General features: G+C 48.6%; 2 protein-coding genes across 3 annotated transcripts in view; both read right to left on the bottom strand.

Moving 5' to 3' along the window:
• Positions 1-4510: 4510 nt before the first annotated feature.
• On the bottom strand, positions 4511-10302 carry LOC135251871 (cysteine and tyrosine-rich protein 1-like). 2 transcript variants are annotated; one of them, XM_064329723.1, is made up of 5 exons: positions 9627-10299; positions 9410-9508; positions 6903-7002; positions 5769-5914; positions 4512-5565 (listed from the first exon to the last, which is right to left on the bottom strand). In XM_064329723.1, the coding sequence occupies exons 2-5, from the start codon at positions 9486-9488 to the stop codon at positions 5429-5431; spliced, it is 462 nt and encodes a 153-aa protein (XP_064185793.1). In that variant the 5' UTR covers positions 9489-9508; positions 9627-10299; the 3' UTR covers positions 4512-5428. The 2 variants fall into 2 exon arrangements, with proteins under 2 accessions (XP_064185794.1, XP_064185793.1); XM_064329724.1 differs by having other exon boundaries at positions 4511-5562; positions 9410-10302.
• Positions 10303-12399: 2097 nt separating this feature from the next.
• The window catches only part of LOC135251866 (A disintegrin and metalloproteinase with thrombospondin motifs 5-like), a 10317-nt gene continuing 6788 nt past the window's right edge, over positions 12400-15928 (bottom strand). The window contains exons 5-8 of the mRNA XM_064329711.1: positions 15792-15928; positions 14333-14499; positions 13703-13878; positions 12400-13238 (exon numbers count right to left, since the gene is read on the bottom strand). The exon at positions 15792-15928 is cut by the window's right edge and continues 47 nt beyond it. Of these exons, the coding sequence (XP_064185781.1) occupies positions 12497-13238; positions 13703-13878; positions 14333-14499; positions 15792-15928 (1222 nt within the window). The 3' untranslated portion in view covers positions 12400-12496. The remainder of the gene's footprint in view (positions 13239-13702; positions 13879-14332; positions 14500-15791) is intronic.

Raw genomic sequence — 15928 nt, 5'->3', positions numbered from 1 at the left:
TAGCAGCTGCTCTGGCCAGCTTAATTAGAGGATTAATAGTTCCGACTTAAATCGAACAAGGTTATCTTAATCACGTTGACAACCATCCGCGACAGTTAACTTGACAACCTTTACCGTTTAACTTCTGTTAGTACAGCTCACCTTACAACACAATCCTTCTCAAAGGAGCGAGAGCAGTTTCTGTTAGATGTAAAATTGAGATCAGTGTTCAGTTATGAGTTCAGTCTAAGCTAATGATCTGCCTTCAGACAGAATAGAGAGACGTTTTTCTTGGACGTCTCTAAGGGCCTGACTGTAATTGTGCAGGGATGGGGTGGCCTGGGGTGGTGGGGCCCAATGTGAGATGGTTTCTTTGGGGTCACTGACAGCGCCTGTGCCTGCAGGTGAGAGGTCTTCCTGATGGGAGGGGGAATTTGATTAAGGCGTCTATCATTTCTGCTTCGCTCCTGTCGACACATTTAAAATCTATTAGCAGCCTGCTATTACATTACAGGCATTTTTCACCTGCTATTGTTCACCAACACAAATGTACCACTCACTCGTGACACTGACCGTTTCTGTTTCGGGCACTCCGCGCACGCGGTGACAAACATTCGTGTGACGGAGCCCAAAACCCGAGACGCGAGAGCCCCCAGAACCGAATTACTCCGGACCACCGACGGGTGGAGGTCGGTCACGCATCCAGTTGCGTGTCTGTGGATCGAGGTTCTGTTGGGCTTGGACTCTGATAATCCCATAGCAACTGGTCCGGACACACGAAAGGAGGACGCGTTCCCTACAGTACGGAACCTGAACATGTTCCGCTCAGGACGCCTGTTCTGTTGCCCGAAGGGGACCGCATTAGGGCCACTGCCCTGTGAACTGCGAATGTACAGCTACTATCGTCTGCTCCTTGAGCTCAAAGCTAGGCTAATAATCGTGGATGTGATTTTTTTTTGTTTCGGTTCTTCAGACAGAGGAGGCGGTCCCCGCTCGCTCCGCTCTCTTGTGTTGTGGGAATGCTGCAGTGCACCGCCGCCATCTTACTTTATGTCCGCCTTCATCCCGTTGTTCCGCGAGCTTCTCCACTCGCGAGGCACAAAGACGCGGAGTGTGGCCTCGCTCAGCCCCCACGGATATTTAATTCACAACGGGGCCATAATATAACCGCACGGGAACGGAACCCACAAACTGCTAGCTGTTTTTTACCCCCCTCTAACACGCCCACAAATAATACAAACAGTACTCATTCATACAGAGAGAACTTGATTCACAACTAAACGCTGGCATTTGGTCAGGGGAAAATTACAACACAGCTAACAGAACATGCAATGTTGACAGCTTTGTCCGAATCCTGCTACGGTCTTCGTGGAACACGCATTTTAGCAATGAATCTCGACGAAGACACAAAAACCACGCATATGTGCACATCCCGTTTGCGGTGTCTACCACACGCGCTGCCACAATACAGCTTTAGTGCCTCGCTCATGAGAAAATAGACCGAACAGCGAGTGTGTAAAACGCCAGACAATATCTGCATTTATCTAAGGTGTAGCATAAAGGGCACCGAAAGCGCAATCGCAACCAGCGCAATGTTCTAGAAAACACACCCATATAAAGACCCAGATCAGCGATTTAACGACATGCTTAACTGCCTTTTCCCCTCGGCGCTATAAACACAATAACAACACCAAGGCAAATACATTCTATGCAGACGAACAACTCTCATCAGTTAAATGGTACATTTTACAGAACAATGCTTGATTTAACGTGGCAGTTCATTTGCGATATCGCCATTGAAAAAAAAAATTAATTCGCATGAACAACTCCCTCTTTCAAAGGTCAGAAATGAACAGAAAAGTAATTTCGGTGTTTACACGACCAGATACAGAGCAGAAACGGCCAGGCGAACGCCAGCTTGGATCAGTAGTTTTACATAAATGCGATATTACAAAGCATGCATCCCAACTTAATGGAACAAACTCTAATGTTATTTATACAGTGTGACGTCTCGCAGTCTGACTGCCGCTACCGTAGCGCACAGAAGTCATGGTTGTCTGGTTACATCCGATTCCTCCGGGCTGAGGTCGCCCGCATACTCCCGTTATAGCAGCGGAAGAGAGGGGGGAAAGACAACACTGGCGTCCTCGGCCCCGGTCGTCAGGGCTACTGTTACAGTACCCCCAGCTTTCTTACCTCAGCAGCCAGTGTCGACGTCGCCACCATCAAAAGCAACAAAGCCGTGCGTCCCCCCATGTTTTATTCCCAGTCGCTATGTGTCCAGTATGTGCAGGGCTTTTTTTATTATTTTATTTTCCTGAAATAAAAAAAAATACCAGGCCGGTGCGTAACGTTGTCCCCCGCGCGTCGGCAGTTCAGTGCGAATGTGCGCGATAATGTGTGCTCGCGACGCTCGGCAGCTGTTCCGGCGCCAGTCACCTGACCGGAGAGCGAGGGGAGGGGGGCTGCGGCGGGCTGGGGTGAAGAAATGGAGCGCGTGGGAGCAGGGAGATGTGCACCCTGTACTCGAACCGAGGGTCGCGCGGCCCAGTGGGCTGTAACTTGCTGTAGGACTGAATGGAGCCAGTGCAAACTGGGGTTCTGGTAACCGGTGTGTTCACATCCCCGGGGGAAGAGACGTGCCGGCGTTATATTGTTTCAAACAATTTCAAAATAACTGCATACAAACACAATAAACAATTTCATCATTTAGCCATATAATTTCAGGGCCCTTTAAAGGTCAGAGACTAAAGCTGCGGACCTGACGGTCCCGTCCGTCGGTCAGTCTCTCAATCAGACTCAGTCCGTGTAATCGTGCCGTCGCACAGCATTTCACGTCACGTCTTCATATTTCTGTGTATACAAATTAGTTTTATATTAAACGGTATCTATAATTATTCATGCGTTCTTCGCTAATTTCTCCAGTGATTCTCAAACTCGGTCCTGGGGGCCCCTGTGTATGCTGGTTTTCGTTCCAACCAAAATTGCAATCCCAGAAGAAAGCAAGCAGTAACACACCTGATTCTACTAATCAACCACTAGAGTCTTTGCTAAGACCTTGATTAGTAGAATCAGGTGTATGCACCCACACTGGCCCATTCTGGATAAGACTAGAAACCCCAAAAGCTCTGAAACATTAAAAAATTAACAGCTTGTTAAAGTTTTGGGATTGCAATGTTGGAACACAGTGGTCCCCTGGGTTGATCTTTGAGTTTGAGAAACACTGCTGTAGTCATTTACATTACTTTTTTACATAGTCAAAAAAGAGTGAACATCAGGAAGTGTATGATTATATTCTGTTTGTGTGAGCAGAGGGAAATTTATAAATGTCTGTATACATTTTTTTAAAGAAAATAAACAAAAGGTGAATTCACATAATTTGAAATATTACTAAAACTTCCATATTTTGTTTTGCTGTCAGTACTGAAACGTCCATGTTATCAATATAAGAGTGAGGAATATGAACTGATAAATGTCTCTTTTCAAACTATAGCTGTTCTTCCACTGACAACTCACTACACTGATAGACCACCTGCCACGGGGTGTAAAATCTCTTCCACCAAAAAACACTGAACCGATAACCAGGACAAAGGCAGCGTGGGCTGCACCTGTTCTACCAAGGGCGAGTTAGTTGAAACACTGCTCTAGACCCCATTATTGGCAAGTGCGTGTGTGAGCGTGTGCTGCCACCTAGCGGCCACTCTCGCGGTTACAGCCAGGATTAAGAAGAGTTCACCCCCCCCCCCCCCCTTTCTCTTGGTGTTTGAAGTTGGCACCGCATCGCTGAACAGACAAGAGGTGTATTCCCTAAGCCGGTAAATCCTGCGCTATTGAAGCAAAATCCGATTACATTTCAATTTACAAGTTAAGACGAGGCAGTGTTCGGGGAGAAAAGACAGAATTTCATAAAAATACTTGACTCACCGCCTGGGGCCTTTGGGCTCTTTCCAAGAACTGCGCGGAGCTCTGGCTGTCAGAACCACAGCAGACACGTGACGCACTGCGTACGGCGCGAGCTCTGCTTCATATCACTTATTCGCTCAGCAGGACTTACATCGTATCATCTTACATGACTTACCATTTTAAAATCACCCACTTAAGCGGACGGGTATTTTTGCTAAGCATTTCAGATTAAGCACTTTGCATTTGCTGTGTTTAAAAGAGATTTTATAATTATTAAAACATCTCTCAGGCACTCAGGGGCAGCAGGGAGCCCTAAGAACCCGATATTAAAATGAATATACATGCTTATTTTATAATAATAAGCAGTCAGGTACGCAGGCACACCATAATACCAGAGAGAGCTTTTAATGGACAGGTGCCACAGGTGCTCAAAGTGTGAGAAGGACACAGCGACCTAGAAAAACTGTTTTATCCCAGTTATTGTACAAAAGTAATTAAAATGGACGACAGCAACAATAATGATGCAAATATAGATGCTTCAAAATCAAATCAAAGTGGCACATCTGACACTTGCGGCAAACAGAGTGTCCCCCCCCCCCCCCACCTTCTCCCTCCTCCCCCTGCACATGCCTGGTGAACAACAGTCAAACATGTCACTTTACACACATCAGGCACACAGGTGCACTCATTCACTGTTTACCCCTCTACCTACGCACGCGATGAGAAGACACCACTGCTGAATTTTTCGGGACAGATGACATTTTATTGCACACAGAACACACACTGGCCACTGCCCACTCTGAGGGATGGCCATTTCCTGAAGGTCTCTGAGCTCTGAGCAGAAGGAAATGGATTCTCCTGAAGACAGTGAAGCGCTCGCTCTCAGCATCACAGTTCAGCACTCACACGGTCCACAATTCAACCTGTGCAGCAGCTGCCAGGGGGGCAGCCAGGAAAGAGGGGAGGGTCCTTTCTGCATTTAGCCAGACTCCAGGATAATCCAGAAAACTGTTTAATTTCCTAAAACGAAGCTGTGGTTTGAAAGAGCCTCACGGTCAGCGGGTTTCTCTCTGAGTGTTGATGTACAGTGTAAATCCAGCAGACGGGAGTCTAGCGATCTGTAGGAAAGATCACTGAAGCTTGGCTGAGCTGGTGTTCGCCGCCCTGCACCACGGCTGACTCAGAGTTTACAGGGGTTTCGCTGATGTCCAGCCAGGACACGCTAAGTCCACACATGTCCCACAGGTACAGCACACCTGGCGGGGAGCTGGCCTTGGGTTGGAGGAGCTGCGGTCGCCATGGCAACCTTTCCCACACTCGACACAGGTCATAGGTCACAGGACACAATATGGACTCACCATTACATGGGGAAAAAGGATGTGCAACCCAATAAGCTCATGAACTCCTTTCCCAAAAGGTCAGAGGTCAAATCAAATCCATCTGTGCCAGGCTGTGCCAGTCCATGCCACTCTCTGGCAGGCTGTGCCAGTCTCTGCCAGGATGCCATCCCCTTACTGTCCCAGCGCTGCCCAGCGAAAAGGTGTGTCTACTTGCAGGGGTTACCGGGGTAGGGAGGGGGTGGGGAATGATTGGCAATTATGGGTGGGGTCGGGGTGTAGGCAGGGGGGCGGGAATTATAGGGGTCCATCTCAGGGTCGTAACAGTAGGGAGGCAGGAGTCCTACTGGAGATGGGGGAAGGGGAAGGTGGGGGACAAGAGCGAGGGAGAGAGACAGAGAGAGAGAAAGAGGGGGAGAGAGACAGAGATTATTTAAACCATCAGGGTACTAAGGTATGTTATAAGTGTAGCTGTATCTTCTCTATCTCGAAAACAGCTGTAATTCCTACATAGATCGGCCCATATAGATGCAGATGGGTGGCAGTTACCTGGATGTCCCTGGGATATGGTGCTGAGGTCCTGCATGCCTACGCCCCGCATGTTCCTCACACACACGCACACACACAGGAACATGGCTGCCACAGCACCCATCAGAAACACCACGCCAAACACCATCCCTGAAATGGCCGTCCCCCTGAAAAGTACACACATATGAGAACATAAACACACACACACACACACAAATAACACACACACCCACACACACAAATAACACACACACACACACACACACACACACAAATGCATGCACACAGACGTTGGTGCACACATACAGAAATAACACACACGCACATACACATGTTTGCGCGCACACACACACACAAATAACACACACGTGGTTGCACACATACACAATAACACACACACACAAATAGCACACAGAGAACTATGCGCACACACACACACAATTAACACGTATGCACACACGCACACACTCAGTAGGGACCAGAATTCATGCAAAGGTAAATACCCACTCAATCCCACCCAAGTGAGATCCACAGTAGATTTGTGTTTGCTCAGTTCACAGCAGAGAAACCAACAAGGTTCTGCTTTGAAACTGAAATCAGGACCCACACCTTGCAGTTTCCACAGTTCAAAACTCAATGGAATGAGATCAGTTCTTCATGAGAAACACACAAATGCAGACACATAAATATTACCAGATCAGCCTGGCATTTAACTTTAACTGCTGTCTGTTCAGATGCTGTAATTATCCTGAATGCATAACTGCACAGAAGACCTATTGTTTTACAGTCCTTCATATAAAGTCAGATTAATTCCCAGATTTAGAGCATCTCCATTGGTTGAAACACGCTGTCAGTCACCGGGATCTTGTAAATCCGTATCTATGACGAGGCACAGATGAGCTTGTTCTTGTTTACATGAAAGCAGAGCATTGCTGAAACCAAGCTGCTCTGATATTAGGTGAAAGCAGTGCATTCTGGGACCAAGCCACTCTGCCACAGGCAGTTGTAGTTGGGGCAGGGGTATGTGTAGTTGGGGCAGGGCAGTTGTGCTGGAGCCAGGGAAGTTGTAGTGGGGAGGGGCAGTTGTAGTTGGGGCAGGGGTATGTGTAGTTGGGACAGGGCAGTTGCGGGAGGGGCAGGAAGTGGTGTACTTACGAGAGAACCTCCCCCACGTAGGTGTAGTAGGAGCAGCAGAAAGGTGGAGCTCCATCACAGCAGTACTCCACACAGCCCTCACAGTCTGCCTTGCCCAAGCCTGCCGTGAGAGAGGCATCACTCAACACTGCAACACTCAACACTGTAACATTCAACACTGCAACACTCAACACTGCAAAACTCAACACTGTAACATTCAACACTGTAGCACTCAACACTGTAACACTCAACACTTTAACATTCAACACTGTAACATTCAACATTGCAACACTCAACACTGTACCACTCAACACTGTGACTCTCAACACTGTAACACTCAACATTGTAAGACTCAACACTGTAACACTCAATGCTGTAACACTCAACATTGCAACACTCAACACTGTAACACTCAACACTGCAACACTCAACACTGTAGCACTCAACACCGTAACACTCAACGCTGTAGCACTCAACACTGTAACACTCAACATTGCAACACTCAACACTGTAACATTCAACATTGTAACACTCAACACTGTAACACTCAACGCTGTAGCACTGAACATTGCAACACTCAACACTGTAACACTCAACACCGTAACACTCAACGCTGTAGCACTCAGCCCTGTAACACTCAACACTGCAACACTCAACACTGTAACATTCAACACTGCAACATTCAACACTGTAGCACTCAACACTGTAACACTCAACACTTTAACATTCAACACTGTAACACTCAACATTGCAACACTCAACACTGTGACATACCACTCTACAACACTAAACACTGTGACATACCACTCTACAACACTCAACACTACAACACAAGGGTTCAGAAACTCAGCTGTGGTGACGCACTGTGCTGTTTTTTTATTATAGCCAATGTTCTGTTCAATCAAAGGTAGCTGAAAATGTGTTTTTTTTTTTAGTTCCTCCTTCAGGTTTGACTCATTGCCATTTTCCTTCTCTAAGTTCAAATGGTTTATTTTTTCAAATGGTTTTGCTCTTGTTTCTCCTACGCATCAGTGACTAAGATTTTAAGATGCATTTAATTTTTTTTTATTATTTACTCATAGCTGTCTCTGACATGAGAAGGCCTTCAGAACGTGCAATGTCTAATTAAGAACACTTAGCAGCTCATTACAATCAGAGGTTGCAATTATGGTCGGAATGAAAACTAGCAGAGTGCTGAACAGGCCACACGAGGACTACAGCGGTCCACACGGCTGGAGTGACGTGTGCAACAGTGGGGCAGTGTGTCTGTACACGGTAGTGTCTGTACATGGCTATCAGTGTGTCTGTACACGGTTATCAGTGTGTCTGTACAGTTATCAGTGTGTCTGTACACGGTTATCAGTGTGTCTGTACACGGTAGTGTCTGTACACGGCTATCAGTGTGTCTGTACATGGTTATCAGTGTGTCTGTACACGGTTATCAGTGTGTCTGTATACAGTTAACAGTGTGTCTGTACACAGTTATCAGTGTGTCTGTACACGGTTATCAGTGTGTCTGTACACGGTTATCAGTGTGCTGTCATCTGTAGCTATCATGTCTGTACGTTACAGGTGTCTGTACACGGTTATCAGTGTGTCTGTACACAGTTATCAGTGTGTCTGTATACAGTTATCAGTGTGTCTGTACACGGTTAGCAGACCCCCAAGTGAATGGGGGCGACATAGCTCAGGAGGTAAGAGCGGTTGTCTGGCAGCCGGAGGGTTGCCGGTTCGACCCCCCGCCCTGGGCGTGTCGAAGTGTCCCTGAGCAAGACACTTAAACCCTAATGGTACTGGTGGTATGACCTCCGCCTGGTTCCCTATTCGCACGCGACAGTTTCAGTGCCTCTCCTCACACACGAACGGGCAGACACACACACGCCCTCCTCTGTGTCTCTGGGTGGTCCATTCACGTCAAAGCTCCTGGTACACAGCAGTAAACACCGGTACAACACGGCTGCACCAGGAACCACACGCACCACCGCCAGCTGGAGTCCTGGGGCAAGGCTGCCGGAAACGCAGCGCAGCGTTTAACCTGTGTTAAAACCGACCGTGTTGGATAGCGGTTCACCCTCCACTGTTAGTTTCCACCCATCTGTTTCATTAGCTCAGAGCACAGCTTCAGGGATACGAACGGCGCAGACTTTAGCGCGCCTCTGTGAATTCTCTTTTGAAACAGTCCTCCCTTGTTTTGCATTTCATTTCAAATAGCAATAAGGCAACCGGTGTTCTACGGAAACACAAATACAAACATCAAATATCCGGTCAGAAAACATCCTACAACTCAAAACAGAACAAATAGTGCGTTAAAATAAATAAAACAAGATTTTTTAAAGCGTGCTTCGAAAGCCAGGCAGAACTGATCGATACAACCGGTAATTCATTTTCCCACGGTACAACCTTACTAGACCTGTCATCAACCTTTTGTAGCCTTCACTTCGCGTGCCCCCGCGTGAACCTGCACGCCTCTCGATAGCCTACAACCGACAGAAGCACAGACTCTGATTCGCATTTCAAAAACTTCTTACCTACGAAGAGGCAGATCAGCAGCGAGTCCATCAGGAATGTCTGTCCTGATTTACTGCCCAGTGTCCGTGGTCTGTCCATGCCGCTGTAGTAGAGTCTTCCTTTCCGCGTTAAAAAAAAAACTTTTCAGAACATTTGAACTCCGCTAACTGTCCGTAGCTATTTCGCACCCACAGAAGCGCGCTCAGTTAGCTTCTGTTGTCTGGCAACCATGCTCACCTTCTGAAAATGCCCTTCTGTCATAGAAGACGAGGCGCAATTAAGGGCCACCTTCACCCTCCATCATTAAAGGATTTCTCCCAGACCCGCCAACTTTCCCGTCCGCATCCATGCGTTCCGGACCCGCAAAAGGTTTCGCTCGCTCCCTCTTTGTTTTCCTCAAACTCATCACCCCGCCCTCCCTCGCGCTGCCTTATTTTCTCAAATTACCCTCTCAGTCGCGGTGGGAGGCAGGGACAGTGCGCCCTGGGCGCTCGCGCTCCAGTGGAACACTGTTTCCCGCGTAACACCGCCTCTGCCGTCACGACCCTCCTTGGTTCAAAGAACTAATTTAGCCCAGGAGGCAAAAGTGAATTACCTCACGATCGCGACTACCTACCCCGGCTAAGTATGGACAATTTACCGATGTTCGTGTTTGCGTTAGAGCTAAAAATAATAAATAAAAAGAAACAAAGTTATTTTTAGCGTGCAAGGCGCACGAATCGCTGAGTTGTGAGAATAATCGAGCGGTACACCGATCTCCCCTGTGTGGGTACATTCAAACGGCCTGTCACATCCACCTAGTGCGCGAGTGCTACGCTTACTTGCAGCCGCACGAGTATGAGGGAGAAACGATGTCAGTGGAAAGAAAAACGTTTTCCCCACCTACAGCTCGTTCCTGGCCGTCCTCTCCTGTATCTGGAGAGAGAGGGAGTCCTGATGAGTTGCGATGCGTTCCGGTCAGGTATAAACGGGAACTGATTTAGTTACCCTGATTTCATTTTTAATGATTTTTAAAGATGTGAAAAGCAAGACTGAGGGTGATGACGAGAAAAAAAAGTTCCACGAATCTGCAACAGGCAGGCTGCTGTAGGCGCACCATAGACTTCAGCACGTCTGTGATCATGTGAGGGTGGGGCATAGCCTGCTGCTGATGTTATGGGGGGGTTCATAACCCCACACCGCTCATAATGGGGTTCACTGCCATAACCCCACACCGCTCATAATGGGGTTCACTGCCATAACCCCACACCGCTCATAATGGGGTTCACTGCCATAACCCCACACCGCTCATAATGGGGTTCACTGCCATAACCCCACACCGCTCATAATGGGGTTCACTGCCATAACCCCACACCGCTCATAATGGAGGTTCACTGCCTACCCCACGCCGTCATAAGGGTCACTGCCATAACCCCACACCGCTCATAATGGGGTTCACTGCCATAACCCCACACCGCTCATAATGTGAGGATTCACTGCCATAACCCCACGCCGCTCATAATGGGGTTCACTGCCATAACCCCACACCGCTCATAATGTGAGGGTTCACTGTCTGTCGAGGACATATTTTCTCACAATGGGACTCAAACCAACAACTCTCTGAGGTGCTGCAGGGATCTGTCCGCACGGTGGAGGCCTGCATGTGTCTGGCACAGGGATCCAATCCCTCTGTGTGCTTCTGTAGAACACAGTCTGTGACTGCACAGGTATGAAGCACAGGTGGGTGATGTCAGATAGGCAGTTCTCAGATTAATACCTTTGAGAAACAGACAATATAATCTGTGTGACCAAAGGAATGTGTCTGTTTATTCTCTACCCCCCTCCTCACTCCACAAACAGCCAGGTAAACATCCTTGGGCTAGTACCCCCACCCCTCTTCCTCTGTCCTGGAAAGTTTTCTCTTCTTTGCAAGTTTTATGGCTTTATTGCCCTCTGGGGCCACACCAAGAATGCTGCTTGTGATCTGAAATTTGAATGCAATCTGTGAAATGTCACTGAAATCATCAAGTAAAAATCTTAATGTTGATATAAAAAATGGTTATTGAGTTCTGATAGTTGAAATCTCTCAACTGAGATTTTTTTAGAGTTTCAGTTAAAAGCGGAAACCAATGTGGTATGCTTTGGTTTTGGTACACGTAAAATATTTTGCTGGAAAGTGGCGATTGCAACTGGCAAAATTGAACAATTATTTGTCTTCGAAAATTAATCTCGTATTGTCAGGAGCAGTTGAAAAACTTTCACGTTTCTTTCTTTGATAGCTGAGCTGGATAACCTCCAAACAGACGTGTTTGATCCTTTTATAAAAGGCTTAAAACCAGGAATCCTTTGATAATAATATCGAAGTGCTTAACTCTGCCTCCAAAAACATAAGGTCACCTTACATAAATTTGCTCGTTATCACTCGAGACAGTCACTGTCTGCAACCACAACCCCACACTTCAAACCTCACCAAATCAACACATATGAGCCTAACAGAGCCCGTATGTATTCCGTAAGAGTTCATTTAACTTTTAACATTTGGCTGTGCACACGAAAATGCAGGTGTCATTACCCCTTTAAAATGTCATGGACACGCAGAACTGGGTGTTGCTGACATGCTACATTGGTTAGAAAAGCCAGCAGTAAGTACAGGCAGAGACAGTACGTTAATGAGACAGATGACAGCGACTTCCCTTCTTTTTCCTTCTGAAATAGCGCTATGTACCATGTAAGCAATGAGCATACCGCCACCCAGTGGCAAAATGAAATATTACACCATATCCATGAAAATGGCAGTCATTACAGTCTTTAAGAGTTACATATTGTGAGTATGTGTAAATGCTCCCAAGACATCACCTGTGCCAGAAATATACAGGTTTTTTTTTTCAGAAATTTTGAACAAGAGTGCAAGAACCTGACATGGTTGTTTTGGGCAGGGATGGAGATTTTTAACATTATAGTAGAGTCTATTTCCTGCATTTCTGTGACTTCTGAAATGTAGACAAACATATATCATGACACAAGAAAAACAGTCTGTGAAATTGGTAATTCAATAGTAATTATAATACAAAATGATCATAATAAATAATTTTTCTAATACACATAGTTTTATAAACAATAAAATCATTTCAGTGCAGTGCTGCTGTCCGAGTATGATGGACATTTTCTTCAGTGGGTGGGGTAGCAGGCTGGGCAGCGGGCAGGCCAGTGGAGCTGGGCAGAGTTCTGGGCGGGGCAGTGGAGGTGAGCAGAGTTCTGGGCGGGGCAGTGGATGAGGGCGGGGCCACTGGAGGGGCAGTGGAGGTGAGCGGAGTTCTGGGCGGGGCAGTGGATGAGGGTGGGGCCACTGGCGAAGCAGCAGAGGTGGGCGGGGCTGCGGGCGGGGCCATGGGCGGGGCTGTGGATGAGGGCGGGGCCATGGGTGGGGCCGTGGGCGGGGCTGTGGATGAGGGCGGGGCCATGGGTGGGGCCGCGGGCGGGGCTGTGGAGGTGGGCGGAGTTCTGGGCGGGGCAGTGGATGAGGGCGGGGCAGGTTTCCGGGGCTTGTAGAAGCTGTAGCGCACGTCGAGCGGCTGCTTGGGGTCGGTGGCGAGGACCTGCAGGGTCAGGGCCTCCCCCAGGGCCCGGGGTCCCACGCTGTGCAGGGCGTCGCCCCTCTGGCTCCACCCACTGTAGCTGAGCAGCAGCGCGCTCAGCGGGACGGCCGTCTCGGACGTGCTGACGTGGAAACGCCCGTTGAGCAGGTAGGCCCCGCCCGGCCGGCGCAGCGCCAGGTACGCCGTGCAGCGAGGCTGGCCTCTGGGCGTGTGCTGGCGCACCTTAATGTGGGTGGAGCCTTCCGGAAACTTCACCACATCCGTGTAGTTCTTACTGCAGAGAGACGGAGAGAGAGGAGACCGCTTACTGTAGGGTCATCTGTCAGACCTGCTACCACAACGGATACAGTAATGTAGTGAGTGTGTGTGAGAGTGTGTGTGTGTGTGAGTGTGTGCGTGTGAGTGTGTGAGAGTGTGTGTGTGTGTGTGTGCGTGTGAGTGTTTGTGTGTGTGTGCGCGTGAGTGTTTGTGTGTGTGTGTGCGTATGCGTGTGAGTGTGTGAGTGTAGGTTTGTGTGTGTGTGTGTGTGTGTGTGAGAGTGTGAGTGTGCGAGAGCATGTGTGTGTGTGTGTGAGTGTGTGCGTGTGTGTGTATGTGTGTGAGTGAGTGTGTGTGTGTGTGTGATTGTGAGTGTGTAGGTGTGTGTGTGTGTGTGTGTGTGATTGTGAGTGTGTAGGTTTGTGTGTGAGTGTGTGTGTGTGAGTGAGTGTGTGTGTGTGTGTGTGTGTGTGTGTGTACCTCCTCTTGGTGAAGCTGCCCTGCACTAGGACGCAGGCAGTGGCGTCTCCTCCACACACTCCACACTTATCAAACTGCAGGCTGGAGCCGATGATCCCGTCGCAGCCCGTGCGCACGCACTTCCCCCTCACACACACCGAGCTGCTGAAGGGCAGGCACTCCGTACCGTCTCTCACCTGCAGAGAACACACACCGAGCTGTGCTCTGCATCATCGCCACCATCATCATCATCATTAACATCGACCGCAACATCACCATAATCATCATCATCAACTTCAACATCATCAACATCAACATCATCATCATCAACCTCAACACCATCATCATCAACTTCAACATCAACATCATCATCATCAACATCAACATCATCAACCTCAACATCATCATCATCAACCTCAACATCATCATCATCATCAACATCAACCTCAACATCATCATCATCACTAACATCAACACTCAACATCACACCATCATCATCATCAACATCATCAGCCTCAACATCATCATCATTAACATCAACCGCAACATCATCATCATCATCATCAACATCATCATCATCATCATCATCGAGATCAACATCATCAACACCTTAATCAACATCGACACTACCTTCAGCCCCCCCCCACTCACCCTCTGGGCAAACACCATGTAGTAGCCGGTGCCCCTGGCGCGGCAGGTCAGCTTGCACACGTCCCGGGGCGGGACGCCAGAGTATTTGGGCACAAACGTGTGCGCCCCCTTCAGGCCGACCTGCTGCCCATTCCGCACGGCACACTGCTCCTCCCGAAAACTCTTACCTGCAGGAGAGGAGATGGAGCTGAGTGTGTGTGTGTGTGAGTATGAGAGAGTGTATATGTGTGTGTGTGTGTCAATGTGTGTGACTGAGTGTGTGTGTGTGTGTGTGTGTGTGTGTGTCTGTGTATATAGTGTATGTACTCACCCGATGCAGGGCAGGGTTCTGTGTGAGTGTGTGTGTCTGTGTGTATAGTGTATGTACTCCGTGCAGGCAGTGTGGTGTGTGGTGTGTGTATAGTGTATGTACTCACCGATGCAGGGCAGGGTGTGGTGTGTGAGTGTGTGGTGTGTGGTGTCTGTGTGTATAGTGTATGTACTCACCCGATGCAGGGCAGGGTGTGTGTGTGTGTTGTGTGTATAGTGTAGTACTACCCGATGCAGGGCAGGTGTGTGTGTGTGTGTGGGCGTGTGTGTGTATAGTGTATGTACTCACCCGATGCAGGGCAGGGTGTGTGTGTGTGTCTGTGTGTATAGTGTATGTACTCACCCGATGCAGGGCAGGGTGTGTGTGTGTGTGTGTGTGTGTGTGTATAGTGTATGTACTCACCCGGTGCAGGGCAGGGTGTGTGTGTGTGTGTGTGTATAGTGTATGTACTCACCCGATGCAGGGCAGGGTGTGTGTGTGTGTCTGTGTGTATAGTGTATGTACTCACGATGCAGGGCAGGGTGTGTGTCTGTGTGTATAGTGTATGTACTCACCCGATGCAGGGCAGGGTGTGTGTGTGTGTGTGTGTATAGTGTATGTACTCACCCGATGCAGGGCAGGGTTCTGTGTGTGTGTGTGTGTCTGTGTGTATAGTGTATGTACTCACCTGATGCAGGGCAGGGTGTGTGTGTGTGTGTGTGTATGGTGTGTGTGTGTGTGTGGTGTGTGCGTGTGTGTGTGTATAGTGTGTATGTGTGTGTGTGTGTGGTGCGTGTGTGTGTATAGTGTGTATGTGTGTTGTGTGTGTGTGTGTGTGTGTGTATAGTGTATGTACTCACCCGGTGCAGGGCAGGGTGTGTGTGTGTGTGTGCGTTGTGTGTATAGTGTGTATGTGTGTGTGTGTGTGTGTGTGTGTGTGTGATAGTGTGTATGTGTGTGTGTGTGTGTGTGTGTGTGTGTGTATAGTGTATGTACTCACCCGATGCAGGGCAGGGTGTGTGTGTGTGTGTGTGTATGGGTGTGTGTGTGTGTGCGTGTGTGCGTGTGTGTGTATAGTGTGTATGTGTGTGTGTGTGTGTGTGCGTGTGTGTGTATAGTGTGTATGTGTGTGTGTGTGTGTGCGTGTGTGTGTATAGTGTATGTACTCACCCGGTGCAGGGCAGGGTGTGGTGTTGCAGGATCTGTAGACGGCTCTCTTTCCAGTGCAGTAGCGGCCGTTGTTGCGGGGTGGGGGGCTGTTGCAGAGACGGCGGGAGAACTGTACCCCCCCACCGCAGGAGCGAGAG

Source organism: Anguilla rostrata, chromosome 3, assembly GCF_018555375.3.
Source record: "Anguilla rostrata isolate EN2019 chromosome 3, ASM1855537v3, whole genome shotgun sequence".
In the NCBI taxonomy this organism is placed as follows: domain Eukaryota; kingdom Metazoa; phylum Chordata; class Actinopteri; order Anguilliformes; family Anguillidae; genus Anguilla; species Anguilla rostrata.
This window is presented reverse-complemented; position numbering and strand designations above follow the sequence as displayed.